Source organism: Myotis lucifugus, unplaced genomic scaffold, assembly GCF_000147115.1.
Source record: "Myotis lucifugus unplaced genomic scaffold, Myoluc2.0 scaffold_35, whole genome shotgun sequence".
Lineage (NCBI taxonomy): Eukaryota > Metazoa > Chordata > Mammalia > Chiroptera > Vespertilionidae > Myotis > Myotis lucifugus.
Window position 1 is genome coordinate 4,273,860 of NW_005871083.1, and position 20,816 is coordinate 4,294,675.

The following is a 20,816-nucleotide window of genomic DNA, read 5'->3' on the forward strand; positions in this document are numbered from 1 at the left end:
TAATTGATAAGTACTGGACTTAAAGCCCTGTGATTTTGCTCCCTCTCCCAGTGCAACAACAATATGGATCTAAAGTCTGATATTCTTGAAGACCCTTCCTTCTCAGGCTCACTCCCAGAACCTTCCTATTTGGACCTGCATTATCATGAAAACTTCAGAGTGCTCTCCTGCTTTCTCCCCAGTGGTGTCAATCACTCCAGGGAGAGCCCACAGCCCTCCCCCCTGTGCCAGAGCTCCCAGTGCCCCCCTTGCCCTGCTGCCTGCATCAGAGTTGCTGAAGAGGTTAGCCAATGATTTAGGGTGATGAAAGTGAGTCTGGGGACACTGCATTTCGATAATCTCCAGCTTAACCTGGAAATGCATTTTCCCATAAAGAACAACATACAGAGGACATTATGTTCTGAAACACCAACCGCTTTAATGATCCTATGGGAAGATGCTTTACGGAGATCTTTTAGAACGTAACTTTGCAAGTCTTTCACGTTGAAGGAGAAAGACATTGATAATTTGGATTAAAAGTAACTAAATCAATGAAATAAGTAAAAAGGCAAAGTTAGACAACATTATAAACTACAAGTACCTTTCTCATTTCGGTATCATGTGCTATCCATCGAATTACTGCCTCAAATACGTATCTTTCATTGCCAACGTTTAACTTCTCAAGAGAAATCACTTCCTTAAGCTTCTGAGGACTCAGTTCTAGGAATTCTTCTGTGCTGCTGACATCTCGAAAGTGAGTCTCCAGGTATTCCGTGGCAAGGTAATGCACGTGGTGCAGGCAGTAGTGAAGTGCAAAGTCGCGGATCCCGATGCAGTTCTCAGCAGCAATGCAGCCTTCTAAAAACTCGCAGCACAGAGTCTTAAGATCTGTCAGCAGGAGCAGGTCCGCTGCCTGGACAACATCTTGGATGGTATCTTCATTTAGCCGGATCTGTCAGAATTTCATAAATATTTTACATTTGAATGTATATATTTAAAACCCAAACCACGAATCTATTAGGCTGAACCACATGAAAGCTCCATTTTTGTAGGTCAAAGATGATAAAATATTGGCAATTTCATATGGTTTAACATTGTACTTTTATCCAAGAAGAGTTTAAGTGCCCCAAGGAACCTCTGAATAACATAAGCAGTGGTGGCTGGTTAACTTTTCCTACCATGTCCCTTGCTTTACCAATGTTAACTAACAATAACTCTTCAAGGTGAGCTGTCCAGTTGGCTTACTTCTATACTCAATTTAGAGAAAAACCTTAAATGATTGAAATGCTTAGGAAATTGAAAGTTCTGTATTCTATGGTAAACTGAAGGTGATTTCTTTAAATAGTAGCACCAGGGCTATGGGAAATGTTGCCTCCAATATATTAAGTTCATGCCTTTGCCAAATGGTACGCAAGCTGAATGTAAGCCCCTTGAAGAAAGGGGCTCCATATCGTCTTAGAAGCCTTGTCTGAACACCAAACACTGTACTCGGCTTCGTAAAACAGATTCAATTTGGTCCCAAAGCTACTTTCTGGAAAGAATCCCTTTTATAAGACTTTAATAATAATTTTGAACATTTACTTATCCTTAATTTTCTTAGTTTTCTGACTGATGCTTCTTCCTCCACCCACTTGACAGTTTTTCTATTCAACAGTAAGGCGACGTAAAGAAACAGGCCTCTAAGATATTGCCATGATCACCAGTGGTCCCAAGAATGGTATTCATAACTCCATTCGGAAATGGGAGGAGAGGGCTCAGAGTACAGAACAGCAAGAAACACTTTACTACATTTTACACATTTGTACCACAGATTTAAAAAAATGTATAATTGCCAACCACCTTGGAAAATGAGCAACAAAAATAGGAAGAAGTGTATGGGGTAAGCTACAAGTATGGAGAAATTTCCCATTTACATAACATTAATTTTAGCCACAAGACAGTGGATAGCTGTAGACTATTCAAATGTAGGCATGTAAAAAAACAAAAACAAAAACAAAAAACCCCCACTAAATTCTATTTCAGTAAAACTAAACTGCCATATCAGGAGTTTGCTATAACTTACCTTGTAACTATGATTTTAAAACCACAATTAATTTAAATTGGGAACAAAATCTGTAAATAAGGCTTCAGGTTTCAAACCTAAGCCTTAATATGAGTAAGCTCTTACTGGCTCATAAGTTGTTACAACTGCTGCTGAATCAATTTTACAAGTTAGGTAAGAGATTGGTCCTAAGCCTGGTTTTCTCCAGGATTTTAAGGGCTGCCCTAAAATTAATTTAAATTCATTTATTTTTAACAATCGTACAACACATAACCTTACATCCACACACCCACCACCTAGTGTTTACAGAAACGGAGATAACATCATGAAACTAAACCAAAAACTTCAAAAAGGATGACAATCGCCGAGTTTGACTAGACAGAATGAATATATTTAGAGAAAGTGAACAGCACACTCAGAATATTTAGAAACATGTAGGAGACACAACCTTTACAAAAAGTAAAAGTAACATATGATGAAGAAGGAATAAAGACAGTCAGAAACAAGCTCTCAAAGAGTAAAGATAAAATGCATTCTCACTAACTTCTTCCTGTTAAAAAAAAAAATGAGCCCTAATTCACACCTAAGATTTTTCTTACAAGTCCTCATGCTATACTTTCAATCATAGCAGGCAGAGGGTTGGAAGAGGGCAAAGAAAAGAAGTCTAATCACATATCACTTTCCTCCCCAGGTTTCATTAAACCCCCAGAAACATAAGTGGGAATAAAGGGAAATCAGAAAGGAAGAATAGGGGTGGTGCAGGGATACTGGTCCTGCTCAGGCAACAGGACCAATCATGAATACAATGCAGGTGCCTGTCATTTGTGAGTCTAGAACTCTTCATTTCTAAATATCCCCCCTGCCCAAGGAAGTTCCCATTTCCATGCTATGGAGACAGAATGAGTTTCTCAACAGAATGGGAAAAAAGCAAAATTGGAATTAAGATTTAAAAACAAAAAGACAGCAGTGAAGGGAGCATTCCACGGTCTTCACATCTCATGCTAGAAGGTGGAGCTCAGGATGTACAATAAAAAACTGGGACTGGGGAAGATCTTGCTCAGTCTGCCTTTCTGTAAAGAGCAGAGCCCCGGAAGAACACATGTGGGCGCCATTAACAGGAGCAGAGACCAGGCAAGCACATGGCGACAGAAGATGAAGATGAAGGTTACGTGGTCACAGAATGGATGAAAGGAGACCCTCACCCTGAGCTTGAGAAGCCTCTACTTAGTCTTCCTTCCTTTGTGTCTCATCATACCTGCCCACTGAAGATGTAATCCAGGATCTCTCTCATAACCATTACCGATATCCCTTCAAGTTCAATCTTATAGGTTGATCCATCATCTTTTGGAGGATTATAGTTTAACTTTGTCCTAAGAAAGGAAAAAAAAATGTAAAATTTCTATGAAAGAACAAATAGGCATAAATAATTATGCACTAAATATTCTATAAAGTTTATGATAATTACCAGTATATGAACCCCACCTAGAAAATTCAGTTTGTTAACTTTAGATTAATATATATATATTTTATAACTTTCAACTCCTAAACATTTGTTCCCGGACTCAAAATGCTACTTCTTAAAAACACACACACAAAACAAACAAACAAACAAGACAACCAGATAAGATCCATGTGAACAAGGATCTCTACTACTTCACCTTGGGAACCTCAGGTCTTTCAGCTTATTTTTTCATGTATTTAATTATCCAATTATTTTTTAATAAAGTAACTAGGACCCCACAAACCTACCAATCAAAACAAAAGCTATGATGCTGACAACAACCTGCTTCTAACCAATGTTCCTCTTCACCACTCCATTCTTCTACTTCCGCCATCTGAAGTAACTATTACCCTAAATTCTATGTTCAATTTTCCCTTGTGTTCTTTTTGTTGATTTTTTTAAAAAATATATTTTATTGATTTTTTACAGAGAGGAAGGGAGAGAGATAGAGAGTTAGAAACATCGATCAGAGAGAAACATCGATCAGCTGCCTCCTGCACATCTCCTACTGGGGATGTGCCCGCAACCCAGGTACATGCCCTTGACCGGAATCGAACCTGGGACCCTTCAGTCCGCAGGCCGACGCTCTATCCACTGAGCCAAACCGGTTTTGGCTTGTGTTCTTTTTGTATCCATGAAATATATATGACACAATATTATTGTATTCATTAAATATATAATATACACATATTTATTATTGTATCCATGAAATATAATAATATAAACATCCATGAAATATATAATATGTAAATAAATGTATCTACATATAATTTTAAGTTGTTAATTTTATGAAAGAGTTTCATGTTGTCTATAATCTTTTGGGGCTTTTTTTCATTTAATATTACATTGCTAAGAGTCATTTATATTGCTGCATATCACCCTGGTTCTCTGTTCTTTCTACTGTACAATACTCCACTTTCCTGTTGACGGGCCTCTGGGCCATTTCCAGGTTTTCAGTATTGTGAACAGTATTGCTAGGACTATTTTCGTACATGTCTTCTTTTGTATTAGGCAAAACAAATTTCCCTTGGTGGTACCTCTGGGAGAATTATGCTAATTATTCTCCAAAGTATGAGATGATAGTAAATGATTCTCCAAAGTAGTTAGAGCAGTTTATAGCCTCATCACGTATGTGCAAGAGAACCTGTAGACCCACAAATTCTACGACATTTGAATCTGTCATACTTCCTAAATTCTGCCAATCTGGTGAGTGAAATATAATCTCTCATTGCATTGTGATCTGCATTTCCCTCACAATCCAGGTGCTGAACATCTCTTCTTATGTTTGTGGTCACATGTATTTCCTCTTCTGTGGAACACATGTTCAGTTCCAATTTCTTCTTCAGTTTTTTACTGAGTACATTGTCTTTCTCATATTGAGGTGGAGAAGTCCTTTATTATATTCTTGATATTAATCTTTTGGCAGACTTGACACTTAACGTGATGAACGATAATTTTTCATGGTCAATGCTTTTTTGTGTCTTGTTTAAGAACTGGTACCTTAGCCAAAGTCTAAAAGATACTCCTAATTTAGCAGAAGAAAGCTGAGACACTGTCTAAATTGCACTTAAGATCCCCCAAAGGATCGGAACTGGTAGTATAAGGAAGCTGTGAATACTAGTAGAAGAGTAAAAGATGAGCTAAAAATAGAAGAATGGATTGAAAAAGTCTTAAGAAATAGTTGAATTCCCAGATCCTTCTTCCGCATATACACACAACTCTCCTGCACAGTTCAGTAAGGCTCTCCCCAGTTCCAATGGAAGATAAGTGGTTTATATTCTGAAATATAAAACTGAGGGTGGGTCTATGGGCAGGATGATATTAGGCTCATTTGAGATAGGTGTACCATGCCAAAAATTGAGTTAAGAGAGTGTTTCCATACTGAATGCTGAGACTACCAATCTTTTTTCTCATCTCTGCTCCTAAAATGCTGAAAGCCAGACCTATGGCCTCCATGCAAGAAACTGGAAGACTCTTTTGAAGGATTTGATCAGCTCAAAAGGAAAGACTTAAAGATATGGACATAGATCTGCCCCTAGAAAACAACCTTGCTTGATCATGCAACAGCGAAACCCACAGTCAGTAAGCCTAATTTACAGGCTCTGGGCTTCCAATACATTATGGAGCAGCACTTCTGAAACTTCTTCATGTCACACCACTCGTAGAAAATGTAACCTTACTTTGGGGCAGACAGATGAGGCTGTGTACAGGCCAAGGGTGGACAGAGGCCCTGCCTCGCCAGATGCTGCCCAGACACTCTAGGACTGACACCATCATTATCTTCACACACTTGTAACAGTTTTTTTTTGTTAATCCTCATTTGAGGATATTTTTTACATTGATTTTTAGAGAGTGGAAGGGAGGAGGAAAGACAGAGAGAAAGAAATATCGATGTGAGAGATTTGGTTGCCCCCTGCACATACCCCGACCAGGGTCAGGGATAGAGCCTGCAACCAAGGTACATGCCCTTGATCAGGAATAGAACCCGGGATCCTTCAGTCCTTGAGCCAATGCTCTGTCCACTGAGCCAAAACACTAGGGTTCTAACCTAGCTTTTTTTTTATAACCAGCCAGCCTACCAATCAAATGTCAGCAGAGAACAGGCAATTTCAGCTTCACAAGGTCTCAAAACAATTTATCCCCCATGAAACCTTTCTCAGAATGATGCTGGAAAATGTGTCCCAACAAACAAGGCAGTGCATCAAGGCAGTCAGTGCATTTAGTATCCCCTGGATATTAAACAGGGAATAATGAAGGAGGGTGTTAGGTTAACAGCTATGTACCAGTACAAGGAAGCCAGTCGATTTTGGTGTCAGTAGAAGACCTTGGAAGACCTCAAATATGAAACTGATGGAATATATAATGACCTGAAGGTATAAAGAGGATATTCAGGTAACTTTGTTTCCTCCCCATATTTCATATCTGCTATTCCTGCCTCTATAGTTTCTACTGAACTGTTTTACTCAAAAGGTATTTCATTGCTTACTTGTTGTACCCTAGCTTTATCTATATGCCTAACACTTTCATTAAAAATGAAGAAAAATTTCAGTCAATTCTTAATCAAGAGAGAAAAATAGTATAAGTGGTATGAATAATACCTAAAACATTAATATTTGGCTCTGAAATGCATCATGTACTATTTTGGCAGCAGATGCGTCTTCTAAAAATGTTTCACTTAGGATGTCATGACTATATTTTTTCAGTCACTGTGCTGGTTATCAACGTACCAATTCTCGGATCCAAATTCACCCATTTATTTATTTATTTCAAATAGTTTTTTATTGATTTCAGAGAAGAAGGGAAAGGGTGAAAAAGAAACATCAATGATGACAAAGAATCAATGATTGGCTGCCTCATGCACGCCCCCCACTGGAGGTCAAGCCCACAACCCAGGCATGTGCCCTTGACTAGAATTGAACCTAGGACCCTTAAGTCCTCAGGCTGACACTCTATTCACTGAGCCAAACCAGTTAGGGCTTTATTTATTTATTTATTTATTTAACCCTCACCTGAGGATATTTTTCCATTGATTTTTAGAGAGAGTGGAAGAGACAGGGAAAGACAGAGAGAAATATCAGTGTGAGAGAAACACACCGATTGGTTGCCTTCTGCATGTGCCCCAACCAGGACCCAGGCTGGGAAGGAGCCTGCAACTGAGGTAGGTGCCCTTGACCAGAATCAAATCCAGGACCCTTCGGTCCGTACCGACGCTCTATCCACTGAGCCAAACCAGCTAGGGCCCAAGTTCACCCTTTTTGCAGGCTCTGTGAAAGTGGATCTGAGCTTTTAAAAATGATTCTTTTGTCAACTGACAAGATGTTATGGTTTTCAGTAGAGGGAGCTGGAAGACACTGGAGGAGAAAGAGTTCGGCTTCCAGGCTCTGGTACAGCAGCTAGGTAGGCTGCTACAACATAGCCTGCATTTCAGTGTCAGGCTCCTGCTACAACAGTGGTCCTCAACCTTCCTAATGCCACGACCCTTTAATACAGTTCCTCATGTTGTGGTGACCCCCAATTTCATTGTTACAAATTGAACATAATTAAAGCATAGTGATTAATCACAAAAACAATATGTAATTATATATGTGTTTTCCGATGGTCTTAGGCGACCCCTGTAAAAGGGTCGTTCGACCCCCAAAGGGGTCGTGACCCACAGGTTGAGAACCACCGTGCTACAACATAGCCTGCATTTCAGCATCAGGCTCCTGCTACAACACAGCCTGCATTTCAGCATCAGGCTCCTGCTACAACATAGCCTGCATTTCAGCGTCAAGCTCCTGCAGTACACAGCTACTTCAGTGTCCAGTAGTTTTCCCCAGAATCTCCTTCAGGCAGTTCAGTGGTGGAGTGTTTCTGGTGAGATACCTCTCCATGAACACATTAGGGGGCAGATTTCAGAGGGCTGGTTTAAATCAAGTCCCACCAGTGTGGCTTCTCTGCCATGCAGTGAGCCATGGCTGTGCCTATCCAAAAAATTCTAGATCTCAGCTGGGGATGGTGGCTACATCTTTTATCAGGGATTCCTGTATTTTTTAGTTTTCTTTATTTGTTAATAGAGGCCCAGTGCACAAAAATTTGTGCACTTGGGGGGGTCCCTCAGCCTGGCTTGTGCCTTCTCGCAGTCTAGGACCCCTCGGGGGATGTCCACTTGCCAGCGGGGAGCAAGCCTAAGCTGCAGTTGGACATCCTTAGCGCTGCTGAGGAAGTGGGAGATGCTTCTGCCACCACCGCTGTGCTGGCAGCCGTCAGCCTGGCTTGTGGCTGAGCAGAGCTCCCCCTGTGGGACTGTACTGACAACCAGGGGGCAGTTCCTGCATTGAACATCTGCCCCCTGGTGGTCAGTGTGTGTCATAGTGACCAGCCATTCCCAGTGGTTCTGCTGTTAGGGTCAATTTGCATATTACCCTTTTATTATATAGGATTAGCCAATCTCTCATTACTCCAATCTCCTGTTGTAGTTCATAATTCTTTTTTTTTTAATCCTCACCCAAGGATATTTTCCCATTGATTTTTAGAGAGTGGAAGAGAGAGGGGAAAGACAGAGAGAAATATCAATGTGAGAGAAACACATCGATTGGTTGCCTCCTGCATGCACCCTGACCAGGGCCCAAGCTGGGGAGCAGCCTGCAACCGAGGTATGTGCCTTTGACTGGAATCAAATCCAGGACCCTTTGGTCTGTTGGCCGACGCTCTATCCACTGAGCCATACTGGCTAGGGCAGTCCTTTCCAATATTAGATGGTAAGAGTCACTCAAATCAATCATGAAAGGCCAGCTGGTATTGCTCAGTGGTTGAACATCGACTTAAGAACCAGGAGGTTGAGATTCGATTACCAGTCAGGGCACATGCCTGGATTGCAGGCTCAATCCTTGGTATGGGGCATGCAAGAGGCAAATGATCAATGATTGTCTCTCATAATTGATGTTTCTATCACTTTTTCCCTTTCCCTTCCTCTCTGAAATCAATAAAAAATTTTTTTTTAAAAATTTGTGAGTCTTGGTTCATACCTATTGTTATTCATAGTTACTTCCTTCTTTCATTTCTTAGTCACCATGCCTTTCTTATTTAGTAACCTCATAAACTTGTTTTATCCTCCCTTTTTGTCTTCACTTTTCCCCCATCCCTTTAGTTTTTGTTCCATTCTGTTTTACATTTCTTTCCTTCAGTGAATACCCTAATTTTTATATGCTATTTTTTCCCCAATATCTACCAGGTGGCTATCCTTAGCACTCCTCTAGCCCAATACATTCTCTCCATAGCTTTTACCTTGCACATCCTCTCTAGCTCCTCTGCCAAATATAACCGAGAATTCAATGAACTGGATTGAATGAGTTAATGAATTTTTTTTAAAGCTAAGCTATATGGGCTAACTCTTCTTTTCTATGTTCTTCCATCTCTGCCCCAGCAGGCTATAGAGTCATATGTAAATAGCACAATATCTTTGTTTTTATTATATGATTGTCAATTTACAAACTCCCTCTTAGAAAATGCAGCAGTCATAAATATCACTTTCAGAATTTCATAGCCCTCTTTGAAAAAATGAGAAATAATTAGGAGTATGGTAAAATTGGGCCTCAGGTATTCAGATATAAATATCCATGCCTATCACATTCTTCCTCGGTCTTCTGTTTCTAGGGCAAGACATTCCCCTCTCTGCCCATTTTCTCATTTGTAAAAAGAAGAGGTAAAATGAGGTGATTTGTGAGCTCTTCCTCCCTGAACATTGCTGGACTAACCTGCTGGAACAGGCTGCGTGCACTTACTACAGAGATTGCTCTGGAGACACATCCTGCTGAGTCCTAGAGGACAGGGTCCACCCAACTCAATCAGTTATCTAGGATTTATGCCTTCTATCAGGCATGCGGTAGAAGTTTATTATTTTCCATTAAAGTTGAACAGAGGTAAAACAAAATCAATTTTCTTTCTTTGACAACACTAAAAAGTGGTTTTGTAAGAAAAAAGTTGTCAGCTACTAGCTGGTAATAAAGCTGGTATTATTTGAAGTTTTACACCCATGAATGAGGTCTACAACTTTGAAATACGTATAATAGAGCCAAAGTTCTGTTGGTTATATATACAGTCCTGTTATTACTGGCTTCTAATTCCTGAAAAAGTTCCATGTGTCTAAATGCCATAACAAACACCCCAGATAATCAGGCCTGGTTGTTCTCTTCCAAGAATCACTTTCCAGTGGTTCTCAACCTTCCTAATGCCGTGACCCTTTAATACAGTTCCTCATGTTGTGGTGACCCCCAACCATAAAATTATTTTTGCTGCTACTTCATAACTGTAATTTTGCTATTGTTATGAATAGTAATGTAAATATCTGATGTGCTATATGTGTTTTCCGATGGTCGTGACCCACAGGTTGAGAACCGCTGCTTTAGACATTACTGAATAGGATTTGATGTAACAGTGAACAAAGAATAAGTCTAAGCAACTTTTCTTCCTCTCTGATGCAAAAGCTTGTCTGCAATAAAAGCAAGGAAACATAATCAAAGAGTGAAAGAGAATGTAACGTTCAAGAAGTCAAGGGTGATTTGTAGCATTACTCATACAGTTTCAAATGATTCCTATCACATCAAACTATGTAGCTACCAAGAGCAGGCTCATTGAGATATGTGCAGAGGGGCTTGGGCCCACCACTCTATTTGCCCAGTTAGGCCTAAGTAATAATTTATGTTCCTGTGGGAGTCTGCTTTACAGATGCCCCCGCCTCCCTTTGTCTTTATGAGCTCCTAAAAACTGTATCAAAAAAGGATCTTCAGGCCCTAGCTGGTTTGGCTCAGTGGACAGAGTGTCGGCCCTCAGACTGAAGGATTCTGGGTTTGATTCTGGTCAAGGGCACACACCTCAGTTGCATGCTGGATCCCCGGCCCCGGTCAGAGTACCTGCGGGCGGCAACTAATAGATGAGTCTCTCTCACGTTGATGTCTCTCTCTCTCTCTCCCCCTCCCTCCCACTCTCTCTAAAATCAATGGAAAAATATCCTCTGAATTAACAACAATAGAAAAGATCTTCAGGGCAGAGGATTTTTAGGGCAGTGAAACGCCTCTGTATGATACCATAGTGGTGGATACATGTCTTTATAGTACATTTACCCAAATCCATAAAATATACAACACCAAGAGTGAACCCTAATGTAATCTATGGACTTTGGGTGAGTGTTGGATCAGTGCAGATTTATCAGTTGTAACAAAGCTACTCCTCTTGTGGGGCATGTTGATAATGGGGGAGGCTATGCATGTGAGGGACAGGGGTATATGGGAAATCTCTGTGCCTTCCTTTCAATTTTTCTGTGAACTTTAAACTGTTCTAAAAATAAAGTCTATTTTAAAAGTGTACTTCTTTAGTCCCCATTCAACTTAATAAAATAAAAATTTGCAGGTAATATTTCCATCAACAGATGGCATCCTCTCATGTCAAGGCTTTTTATGGCCTGCTTTTTCCATCGATCTCGCAGTTCCTGCCACCCAAGAACTCCATCTACATGGAAGAAGAGCATTTACACGGCTATGAGACATGATCGGGACCCTAGAGGAAGGCCCAAGGAAGCCCCAGGCACATGGTGGGATATGAACCAGATGTTACAGACTGACTTCTAGGGAAGCTTCCCTTCCATAGCACCTTCACCTACTCAGGGTAACTAATCATTGAGGCTCTCTTCCTACAAGGCCAACCAAAGCCAGGGGAGCAGTGGGGAGAAGGAATCACAAGAAAGCACAGGCATTATGCTAGGTGACCCATCTGTGTCTGTCACCAGCCTAGTGTTGATACACTTTAGATCAGGAGGTGGCCAAGAAAAGGTACAACTGGGGCTACATTCCTCCTATTACAACTCTAGGAGTTGAACTTTATTACAGAGTGGAATTATAATGGAAATTCCATACTATTTCTTTTCCTTCATTATTTTTATTTTTATTTTCCTCTATTCATGTCTCTCTGCCTCCAATTCTTTTCACCTAGAGAGATTACGGTTTTTACTTCTTTACCATCAAAACTTTTCCCTCATATACTAGTAGATCCTGGAATGACTCAGAAGTTGAAAGGGTTTTAAGAGTAGCTCCCCAGCCTGGCTTCCTAGAATGTTCTGGAGAGCTTTTCCAGGTCTGAGTCCAATCCCAGAGAAACTAAGTCAGGTTCAGGACTGTGTATATTTAAAAAGTCCCCAGCTAATTCTGATACATTCCCTCCTCTTGGAATGTTCTCTCCATCTCCCACTCTCCTATTACCTGGTTTAACCCTTCACTGACTTCAGGTGAATGCTCTAATAACACCTCCAAAGAGCAGACCAGGTCCCACACTATGTAAAATAACACCTATACTCCCTTCCCTGCTTTATTCTTCTTCATAGAATTTATCACCATCTAAGAAACTGCATTTGTTTAATGTCAATATCCAGGAAAACAGGGACTTTGTTTTACTCACTGTTCTATCCCCATTCACTTCTGGCACTGAATAGGCACTTGATAAATACGTACGGACATGGTCACAACACACAGCCAGGTTCGGAACCAGTGGATTTTAACCCTGCAGCGTCAGTTACTGAAATAAAGTGGCCCTCAAACAAAATGAGCACAACTGTTTAGAATGGCATCAGTAACCAGCAGAACGGCTGTGAGCTGTGAGCTGCCCTACACTGCATCCTGCAGGTTCGTCCACACAAGGGGGAGATGCTTCCCCACAGCACCCAACCCAGGGTGTGTTGTAGAGCCAGCAATTCAAGAACTGGATGTCAAATGCTCCACTACTGCAAAGCCACCCAAATGACGGTGATGCACTAGTCCACCTCCGTGCTGAGGCCAACTGGACTCTAAGGTTGGTTGTCAAGGAGGTTTGTAGTCTGTGAATAAACCTAATTATCCAGTGGGCCATCTCACTTGCTCCGTTGCCTTCTACTCACCATCACCAGTGCACTGCATGGGAAAATTAGGAATCTAAGTGATGGAAAATTGCAAGGATTAGGAAAGGTTTCTGGAAAATCAAGGGTTTACTGCCCAGGTGTTACCCCACCAACCAACCCTGTGATAATGAAGCTGAAGCAGAGCTGCTTCTCCATAGAGGATGCAGAATCAACTACTCCAATGAGGCCACGTCCACAGCTTCCCTGGCAATCTCCCTGCCCCTGACTATGCAACACAAGAGGATTCATAAAGTCTTCCATTTTCTCTTGATATTACATCATCCACTCTTAAGAAGAAATACAGCACTTTGTATTTTGACCAGCTCCAAGTAATCATGTCTAAATACATCAGTTTCTGGAAGACATACGAGAACAAAAAGCATATGCTTTGAGAGTCATGTGATTTGAACAAAGGGGCAATTTATCTGAGGGGAGATAATGTTTTCTAAAGAGAGAACATGGAAAGTGCAAATTACATCTTAAGCAGGGAACAGCTCAAGGAAACTAGAGTTTGTTTTTGTGTTTGGGGGACCGGGAGGAAGGGAGAGGAGGCAAGACACACAGAATATCACAGGGACTGGATATGCACAACTACAAGTGATGTTAATTACATCTGGCAGCAGCACAGCAATCCCTGGAGGGAAAGGACAAAGTATGGTCAAACCAATAAAAACCGCAGTGTCCAGGCGCAGTATTAAGTACTGTTCTAGGGATGGACTCAGAAATTGGATCTCAACTAGCTGGTGGTCCCCACCTCTGAGGAACTGGCAAGCCATCACTTCTAACCATGCGTTTCATGTCAGTAAAATGAAATGTTGCAGCCATTTCTAGTAGCATTATGTTCCAGGACCTACTGCCTGTATGTCCCACAGTAATCCTGTTTTCCCAGCCTGCCGCAACCTGAAAGCCTATTTCTTTTCCCGCATTGTCTCCATCTTACTAGGAAATGGCACTATTTTCTGCCCAGCTGCTTAAGCCTAAAATTTAGGAGTCCAACTAACAAATCACAAAAGGAATGATTGAGTTACAAAGTGTAAGTGGATGCTAAACCTACCGAGTGAAAGTTGATGAGGAATGGAATACAGGCATGTTTCACTTCATTGCACTTCACCAATATTACCGTTTTTTACAAATTGAAGGTAAGACCATCCACCAGCAAAACAATTATGACTCACTGAACACTCAGATGATGGTTAGCAATTTTTAGAAAAAAATTATTTAATTAAGGTATGCATATTTTTAGACACAATGCTATTGCACACTTCCTAGACTACAGTACAGTGTAAACACAACTGTCTATACATGAGGAAACCAAAAAATCTGTGACTCCCATTACTGAGAATTCACTAAACCTGCACTATCTCTGAGGTATACGATATTCACATAATCTCAAAGTACTGCCCCATAATTTACTTATTAATTACAAAGAAAAAAGTAGTGGATTAACCCGGTGAATACCATCTTTACCCACATGATCAAACTAACATTACCAATGTTGGGACAAAATTACATCATGGGCCCCTGACATAATGCACTGAGGGGGACGCAATGTCCTCCTGTGTGAGTCTGACCAAAAATGCATCCATAACCTCAATCTAATTGTAAGAAATCAAACAAACCCAAGTTGAGGGACACTCTACAAAATAACTGACCAGTATTCACCAGTGCCAAGGCCATGAAAGACCCAGGAAGGCTGACCAACTGTCATAGACTAAGGAAACCAAGGGACATGACAAGTGAATCATTGTAAACTTTGAAGCAGGTGCTATGCAAAGTACCAGGGAGTCAAAAAGCTCCCTGGGGAGACCTGGCAGAGAAGGCTTCACAGAGGTGGCACCTGATCTGGGTCTAGCTGAGTATTTTACAGGCTTATTTACAGCATTTACAGCACACCAAGAAGGGGGACAGCTAAGGCTTAGAAGTAAAGAGCTGTATATTCAATGAATGACAGGCACAAGTCCTTTAGGAAGACAGGAAGGGAGAACAGAGATAAGATATATGGGAGAAGGGAGTGGAGAGGGGCCGGCTCCTGGAGGACCTGCACACCACAGAAATGATTTTGGATTTCAGCTTGAGGGAAATGGAGCAGCTCAGGACTAGTTTTAGTGTTTTAAAAATATTTTTATTTTGTGCCTGCCTGGCGTGGCTCAGTGATTGAACATTGACTTATGAACCAGAAAATCACAGTTCAATTCCTGGTCAGGGCATATGCCCGGGCTGTGGGCTCGGTCCACAGTGTGGGACATGCAGGAGGCAGCTGATCAGTGATTCTCTCTCATCATTGATGTTTCTTTCTCTCCCTCTCCCTTCCTCTCTGAAATCAACAAAATATTTTAAAAAATAAAAATATTTTTATTTTGAAATAATTTTAGACTTACACAAAAGTTTTAAAGAACTAGAGTTCTTGTATACTCCTATCTAGCTTCTACTAATGTTAATAGCTTAAATAACCTTAAATAGTACAATTATCAAACTAAGAAATAAAGATCGGTGCAATACTATTAAATAAACTATGGACTGTTCAAATTTCACCAGTTTTTCCCAGAATGTCCTTTCTCTGCTCTGGGATCCAATCTAGGGTTCCAAACTACCTTTAGCTGTTGTGTCTCTACAGTGTGATATTTCTTTAATCTTTCTTCGTCTTTCACTTCAAAGACCTTGACACTTTGTTGAATACTGGTCAATTATTTAGTCCCTCAACTTGGGTTTGTTAATAACGTATGATGACACTGAGCTGATGCATTTTTGGCAGAAACAATATTGAAGTGTTGTCATGCCCTCCTCCACATCACATCAGGGAGAACATGATGTCAATATGCATTATTACTGGTGATGTTAAACTCAGCCACTTGGCTATGGTGATGTCTGTTGGGTTTCTTCACTACAATGTGAAATTTACGATTTCCCCCTTTGTTACAAATAAATAGTATATTGAAGGAGATAATTTGAGAATATACAAATGTCCTTTTTCTCCTCACACTCTGGCCCCCTAATTTTAGTATCCACTGGTGGATCCTGCCTACAGTTATTACTATGGTGTTCAAAGGATGATTTTCTGTTCTCTTATTCCTTCTACATTTATTAATTGAAATTCATCTGTAAGAGTAGTCTCTTCAACCCCACTTATTTCTTTATTCATCTTTCATTTATTTATCCCTAGATACATGGGTGTTTATTTTATTCTATGGATTATAACGCAATGAGATATATATATATACATACATACATATATAAAATTGATTTCAGAGAGGAAGGAAGAGGGAGAGAGAAACATCAATGATGAGAGAGAATCATTCACTGGCTGCCTCCTGCACGCCCCACTTTGGGGATTGAGCCCAGAGCCCGGGCATGTGCCCTGTGACCTCCTGGTTCATAGGTTGATGCTCAACCACTGAGCCATGACGGCTGAGCTGCAATGTTATTGATACTCATTTTCTAGCTCAAATTATTGCAGGGGTGGCCATTGGGAGTTCTTTAAGATTGGCTTCTATGTTGATCTTCTTTCGAGCACCTCCTTACTTTCTGGCACAAATACTACAGGTTCGTGGTTTATTTCTCCAACCATGTCTCCAAAGACATTAGTTTTAAGCATGATCTAACTACATTCTCGAAACATCACTCCGGCAGCAGCAGGGTGGAACTGAGCATGAAGGCAGACCAACCAGTATTATCCTATCATAATTCAGAACTAATAAAAGCTAGAATGTGAGCACTGGCAATGGTGAAGAAGAGACAGATTCCAGAGAGTTGAGAGGTTGAATGACAGGTCTTGGCAACAGTGAGATGCTGAGGAATGGAGGAAGAGGTGACATTCTCAAGGATCCCACGTTTCTCCTGGGGAGCCTGGTAGTATATTACCCTCCTCAGTAAATGAAGAACAACCTTCTTGGGGGCAGAGGGAGCTGGGCCTGCCTGAGTTTAGAGTGGCCGTGTAGTGGGCTATCTATAATAATAAAAGGGTAATATGCTAATTAGACCGAACATCCTTCTGGGTGTCATTCCGGAAGAAGCCGGGGCCGGAGCAAAGCAGTCTGGGTCCCAGGCACCTGCCAGCAGCGGCTACCAGAGGGAAGCAGCCCAGGTCCCGGGTCCCAGGTGCCGGAGGGAAGCCAGTGCCGGCAGCCGGGGGAAGGAAGGCCTACTCTTGCACGAATTTTCGTGCACAGGGCCTCAAGTTGGAGTTAAAGGCTCAGGAGAGAGGGGGAGGTGGAGGCAGCTTTGGGGTGTATGAGGTTGTCATGGAGAGTAGAGGGCGAGGACAGAATCTTGTGCCACACTGAGTCTAGGGACAGATAAGGAGGAGAGTAAAAAAAACAGACTGTAGGGGAAATGGGTCAAAAGGTCAGAGAAGCCCTGAGAGTCCAAGTGTCAAGAAAATGACCAAGAGTGACAAATATAGTAGACAGGTCCAGTAAGATAAATACTTAAAAGTTTTCACTTGATTTGGTGATTATACTTAGCAAAACTTTAAAGAACAGTTTTAGTGGAGTGATAAGATAGGAGTCTAAGTACAAAGTGAAGGAAAAAACAGAAAGTGAGACTGTGGACAAGATAAACATTTCTTTCAAGAATCTTGCTTGCAAAGTGAAGGAAATCATGCACTTAGGAGAGGACACAGAGGCTGCTTGCTTGTAACAGATGCATTTATTCAACATTTGCACATTTCCTAAATGCCAGGCACTGGAAAAGACTTAAGCATACTTTTATGCTACAGAAAGGAGCCAGAAGAGAAGGGAAAAAAGCAAAAAACACCAGAGAAGGATGAGGATATACAACAGAACAACATCCTAGAAGAAAAGGGAGAATATGGGTGGGTGACCTGGGAGGTAGGGTGGGGGGAGGGTCAGGGAGAAGTAGCCCTGACTTCCTGCTCTACAGAAGACTGACATGCAAATCATTACATGACATTTAAACAGCATCAAAGTTGATCTTCAGAGTTAAAGTTTTCAGACCGAAATTTTTAAAATCTAATACTCTAGATCAATGGTGGACAAACTATAACCCACAGTCTGTTTTTGTATGACCTTTGAGCTAAAAATGGTTTTTATATTTGTAAAAGGTTTTTAAAACCAAAACAAAGAATGTGTGATGGAGACCACATGAGGCCTGGAAAGCTTAAAATATGCCTGACTCTTTACCGAACAAGTTTGCCAAACCCTGCTCTAAATGTTTCTACAATGGCAAACACACATTTTAAAATCCAGCCCAACAGATGTGCAAAATAACAACTTTGAGAAACCACTTGCAAAAGTGACAAGGCAGTGGTGAGAGATCTGAGAAAAAACATCAGATACACACTGCAAATTCCAGATTTTCTACTCAGATATGATTTTTCAGATGCCACTCATCTTATAACCTTTATATGATAATGTGTCTTTCTAGACAATAATCTGATTTCTTATAATGAGAAGAAGTCTGTGTCTATCTTCAAAAACAGAAGTACCTGGGACACAGACCCCAAAGTCGGTTTCCTGGCACCCACAAAAATACAAAGAAAATATACCCAAAGTTTTTTTCTGATTTGTTTCAGAAGAAAAGAGAACTGGAAATTAAAATGTCAAACCGGGGAATGATGAAGCAAATTATATGGAACAGCAATATGATGTAATAACAAAGAGCTATTAAAAATGATTATGGGCATTACATTGAGATACAAGAGGGATATGAAATGACTTCAAGTGAAAACATAATGTGTATATAGATCACAACTCTAACAATATATTACGGACACTGTTCAGAAACAGAATTAATTTTGGGTGACATAAATAATTGAACTCTCCTGTGATTTCCCATAAATTTTTTTTGTAAAAAAATAGATGCTTAAAATTTAAATCTAGTTCTTGTAATTTTTATAGTAAAGCAGTCTATAAATTTTATGTCTTGAAAGACAAGGTCTGAAAATGCATGTTAAAAATTTTAAGATGAGTTCAAAGACAGAATCATGATGCAGCAACTTGTGAAGCAGAAAATTCTTCTAGAATGAAACAAGCCGGGTTCCTTGTTCTGGTCACACCCTGACCTTTTGGAAATAGACATAAAAGAAAGATATTCATGCCTCGACCTGTCATACAGTTCCAGCTTTTTTACTTACGTATGATTTTTCAGATGCTATAAGGAGGCTCCTTCTATAACCTTAGACCCCATGCAAAGGATCATCTCTAAGCCCCTTTTATTTGGGGGCACTCTTATAAGTCTTCTAATTAAAAACTGGCAGATCTGGTTCTTTTTGCTGCTCTATACAAATGGCACGAAATACTACAGAAGTTCCGTATTTCAGAAGTAGGTCCATATTTCTACGCATTTTCCATTCTCTCTTTCCCAATGTAGAGAGTTATAAGAAAGGTTCAGGCCCTTTCACAGGCAGAGGAAGTAGAGCTCCTGAATAAATTCACAGAGAAAGTAAAAATTTATATGAGTTTTTTGTTGTCTTTGAATTTATCCTTTCAAAGCAGCTCAAATCAAAGTATTAAGTAAAGGTTAAGAAATGATCTCTTTGTTTCTTTTAAAAAAAAGAGAGGTGGGAGTAGGGAAAATAAAACCCCAAAATGGGGGGAGAGGGAGAACAAAAACTACACACCCCTTTCAGTTCCCTTTAATAAATGAGAGCAGCTCCTGCTTCAGCTTCACGTTAGCATTTTTAAACTCAATCTTAAAACCACCTTTTTGCTTCTGGCACTCCTTAATTTATAATCTACTGTCATAAACTTCTCCAAACAACCTGAAGCTGGAAAGTGCCTTCCAAAGTGTTGTCAAGGGAATGAATGCTTCTCAATGAATTCTTTAGTCGTGTTGTAACAAAAGCTCTCTCACTGGAGCTACTACTTCTGAATAAAGAATTTGGTCCCTTCTTCTCCCGGTTTCTTGGCACCAGAAATGGACTTGGTTGGAGCTGACTGTACCATCTAAAACAGCCCCAAAGTGAACCCTCCCCTGTTAGATGGGTTATTTTGTCCCTCTCCCCCAGTCCTCAATACATATTCAGCTACTAAAATGTTATAGCAAAAAGACTGATCCTATTTAGAAGCAGTGTGCATATAGCATCCTGAACTCTGATCTTATACTTCATCAGTACTTGCAAACTGCAGTCAACTCAACTCTCTTATGTACAGAATTTCACTAATGGATTTGGTGCCTCTGGGCCTGAGATAAAAAGATGGGCTTTAAAAGCATCCAGGCCATCTGTCTGTTCTATTTCTCCTCCCTGAATAGAAGACTGATCACTAAGGCACACTGAAGGTACACAAACCACTCAAGGAGCCTGTGGGAGGGAGTGATTGTTTCACAGAATTGGACAAATGTGACAAAGGAAGGGATATTGGAGCAAGGTCCTGAAGGATGAATACAAATTGATATGCCAGAAAAGAGCAGGAGGTCAAGAAAGGCAGAGAGAAGAAGAAGAACGTGCAAAAACACACATATTCATAGATACATGAAGTACTACATAGAATTTTCAAGAACTAAAAGAGTATAATTAAGGTGTTTATACAGCAATTGTCACCTCAAATTTAACACATCAAAGACAGATTATCTTCCTCACTTTCCTTAAGCAGCCAGGTTCAAAACCTGTTATCTCTTCCTTCTTCCTCATATGCAAATAGCAGACAGGTGCTTTCTTCCCTAACCCCAGATATCAGCCATTGGACTGCTAATCTGAATTAGCAACTCCAGTCTCATTTCCTCCCAGTCCTGAGAACAAACAAGTTACCTTCTTAAAATAGAGCTCCATTCACATTAGAGCACTTTTGTTTAATAACTGAATAAAAATCTAAGTTAACTCAGCACTCTAGAACAGCAGTCACCAACCTTTTGGACCTCATGGACCACCAGTGGTCCGCGGACCACCGGTTGGCGACCGCTGCTCTAGAATACTGTTCTTACCTGCCCGCCCATAC

At 40.6% G+C, this 20,816-nt stretch overlaps 1 protein-coding gene across 2 annotated transcripts in view; it reads right to left on the minus strand.

The window, feature by feature from the left end:
• The window catches only part of GAN (gigaxonin), a 53,625-nt gene that overhangs the window by 21,168 nt on the left and 11,641 nt on the right, over window positions 1-20,816 (minus strand). For both annotated transcript variants that reach the window (XM_023752581.1, XM_006087044.3), the window contains exons 2-3: window positions 3,276-3,390; window positions 581-931 (exon numbers count right to left, since the gene is read on the minus strand). In XM_023752581.1, coding sequence (XP_023608349.1) covers window positions 581-931; window positions 3,276-3,390 — 466 coding nt within the window. The remainder of the gene's footprint in view (window positions 1-580; window positions 932-3,275; window positions 3,391-20,816) is intronic.